Source organism: Apium graveolens, chromosome 9, assembly GCF_009905375.1.
Source record: "Apium graveolens cultivar Ventura chromosome 9, ASM990537v1, whole genome shotgun sequence".
Lineage (NCBI taxonomy): Eukaryota > Viridiplantae > Streptophyta > Magnoliopsida > Apiales > Apiaceae > Apium > Apium graveolens.
In genome coordinates this window covers 172,606,461-172,609,799 of record NC_133655.1, presented here as the reverse complement: position 1 = coordinate 172,609,799, position 3,339 = coordinate 172,606,461, and the positions used below count along the sequence as shown (strand labels likewise).

At 35.4% G+C, this 3,339-nt stretch overlaps 1 protein-coding gene across 2 annotated transcripts; it reads right to left on the bottom strand.

Annotated features, from left to right (window-relative positions):
* Window positions 1-730: 730 nt before the first annotated feature.
* Window positions 731-3,048, bottom strand: LOC141684566 (uncharacterized). 2 transcript variants are annotated; one of them, XM_074489603.1, is made up of 2 exons: window positions 2,926-3,048; window positions 731-2,240 (listed from the first exon to the last, which is right to left on the bottom strand). In XM_074489603.1, exon 2 carries the CDS (start codon window positions 2,217-2,219, stop codon window positions 909-911), a length of 1,311 nt encoding a protein of 436 aa, XP_074345704.1. In that variant the 5' UTR covers window positions 2,220-2,240; window positions 2,926-3,048; the 3' UTR covers window positions 731-908. The 2 variants fall into 2 exon arrangements, with proteins under 2 accessions (XP_074345704.1, XP_074345705.1); XM_074489604.1 differs by lacking the exon at window positions 2,926-3,048 and adding an exon at window positions 2,835-2,856.
* Between the last annotated feature and the right edge of the window lie 291 nt (window positions 3,049-3,339).

The window sequence follows — 3,339 nt, the reverse complement described above, 5'->3', positions numbered from 1 at the left end:
GATGAAAAATATGATCTGGCTGTAACTAGCTCCTTTTGGAGAAAAACAGAGTCTTGAGAGGATTATCCTGTACTGTAGTCTAATAGTCGCCCTCTTCGCTTGGTAACTTAGTAACAAGAGGTTGAGTCGTGGACTAGTATCATAATATAGTGATATAGTTCTTGTCATAAATACGATAAGAGGTTGAAAGTTCAACTCTCTTTGAAATTACAAGAGGTTGAAAGTTCAGGTCTGTCAGAATTGTTTGTGAAAGTATCATAGAACCATAACCCTGCTACTAAAAAGGGTGAAAAAGGATGGTCAATCTGTTAAAACATATCTTCCGAAAATAATACGGTCAAAAATTAAATATCTTTCTGTCCCGCTCCGTTACCAAAAAGTCAGAAAAAAATATGGTCAAAAGTTAAATATCTTTCTATCCCGCTACCAAAAAGTCAGAAAAAAATATGGTCAAAAATTAAATATCTTCCGAACTCGGTATGAAAACATGGACTCAAAATACTTACACTTCAATTTGATAAAGGCTAAATATTTATTACTAGCAGCAACGGAAATGAAAAGGAAAAGAGAGAGTGGTTGAGAGGTCAGAGGTGCATGATGCATCATTCATAGTCAAAGTAACATGGTTTCTTGTTTCAAAATGTCTTAAACTCAACACAACCAAAAGGTACACATTTGTTTTTTATGGAATTCTGACTAAGATCCATTAGATGCCAAAAGCAAGCGAAACTGAAACAATACTAATGATAAATCTTACCAAATATTACATAAACAAGATGATAACATACAGTCTAGTCAACTATGGGATTTGATGCACTTCATAAGCTGCAAGCCTCGGCAGTTTTTCCCCAGTAAATATAGAAGGATATTGATATATAAAATATAAGAATTTAGGAAATTTATTAAAACTATATATGTCTGCCTAAATCAATTTGATTTTTTACTTGTTGTCTGTTGGGGTTGAGTATCTGATTGGCTGACCGTCCTTGATTCTCTGAGTCCATCTCCACTTCTTTAAGCTTCAGTAGCATCGCCATTCGCTCATTCTCCAACAACATCCTCTCATTCTCTAACTTCGAAACATCCAGCTCCATGTTTTTTTTCTCACAAAATCTCTCCCACTTAAAGCGTCGTTTCTCCAGCTCCAAAGACTCAACTTGGATGCTGACTCGCTGTTCTTGCAGTTCGAGCATCTTCCTTTTAAGCAACAATGTTTTTTCCAATTTTGACTTTGTTGGATTTCCAAAAACTCTAGCTACCTCAGCTTGAAATCCATCTTCATGTGCATTTGTTCTCCCAAATGTCTCAAAATCTTGATCAGCAGGATTTTCGTCTTCACTGTCGGAGTCACTGTTTTCACTTTCAGAATCTTCTTCAGCTTCTGCCTCAGAAACATTATTCTCTTTTGAACATTGAACATTAGGTGCAGAATGAATTTGCAAATCAAGTTCAGAGCAGTTGGGTATCGGTTGTCCATTATGGTAAGCACACATTTCCTGGTAAAACAAATGCTTTGAGCTTAAGATTTTCTTGACATCCTCCTTCATCTTATTGGAGAGTTGTGGCATTGAATCCATAAGAGAAGGGTTTTCTACCACTCTACAAGACGTTCCCCTCCCAAGGATATCATTCAATCTTTTATATCTCTTGTTCAAATCATTAAACTTGTCTTCACACTGCTGAGGTGAAACATGGCAACCTTTACTTATCATTATCTTCGAGACTGTTTTCCACTTCCCCTTCTTTTGTAACATACCGGAGCTCCTCTTCGTCCCCTTGTAACCATCCAGAGTGCCGTCATCACCAACACAAGCAACAACTTGAATTAAAAGCCTCACAATCATATCTGTCCATTTCATTCGCTGCCACGGGGATCCCTTTTTCCCCTTTGGCCCACTTGAATTCTCTCCATTCCCATCCTCAATATTCGGCTCATCCTCCTCACTCACACTGTGATGATTCACAGCATTAACACATGTGCCCTTCCCTCTTCCAAAACTCACCGAAAAACTCTTGGGGTTTAGACCTTTCCCATCCATAAAGCTAATTGATCGATCATCATCATTGCCTCCTAACATATTCATAGTGGACGGCATTTGATGCTGAGTCATCGACTGACCCAACGGGGACTGCTGACGCCGCTGAAGAGGTGACTCAAGGTCAATAAACCCTACACTTGGACCCAGCAAGAACCCGCTTCCCACAGAATTATTATCCATTACCCGACAATAAGTTCCAATCTGCAATCGAATAAATGCTCTATTCAACATATCGACAAAAATATATATCTAATCCAATAATTGGTCTATTCAGTATATATCGCAATACGACAAAATAATAGAAATATTTCATATCCATCACTTCTCTAATTTGACCTTATTCGACGAGTGAGACTTAACCAATTTGTTTCGATTAATTTGGCATTCGTACAGCAAACCAATTAACTCAATTTGGGTCTAATTTTATTAATCTCAACAACAAAGCATGATCACTTAAATCCAACACTAAATTCTCCATTCAATATATATCGACAATCCGACAAAAAATACAAACATTTCACACAAATCACCTCTCTAATTTAACCATACTCAACGAGGGATAATCAACCAACATGTTCAGCTTAAATCAGTATATATGTACAACAAACCAATTAACTCAAATTGGGTCTAGTTTCATTAAACTCATCAACAAAGCATGATCACTTAAATCCAACACCAACCCATTACTTTAAATACCCTAAATTACATACAAATCAATAAATAATCCAAGAAAAACAAAAAAGATTCAAACTTTAATCATCATTCTTCAAGAAAAAGCTAAAAAAGAAGGCTTACATGACTTAAAAGTATAGAAATGAACAGATATAAAAGATTAAAGATTCAAAGGAAAAGAAATAATAGATACGCAAAGTGTTAAGGTTATTACCTTAATTTAATTCCACATCGGTGAATCAAAGAAGAGAGAATTTGGGACTTGGGGTAATTTTAGTCTTATTGAGACTACAATAGTATTATTTTGTTGAGCTGTTGCCTACTGAAATGAATAAAAAATACCATCCAAATAATAGCCGATTTCTTTTAATGCACTCTAAAAACAATTCCCCGAAAATTGTATCTAACTAATTATTTTTAAAACTATTTTAAGACAAAAAAAGAGAGTATAAATATAGGGGATGGTTGTCACGTAACGTGCCGATTCATATGACGGGATCGGATAAATTTCGAATCGTATCTACTATAGATTTGATATATTTGAAGACAGTTCAGATCAGATATGATCGATTCGCGTATAATTTGGATGAAATTAAAATGAAATTCTTTTCAAAAAATTTCAAATTAT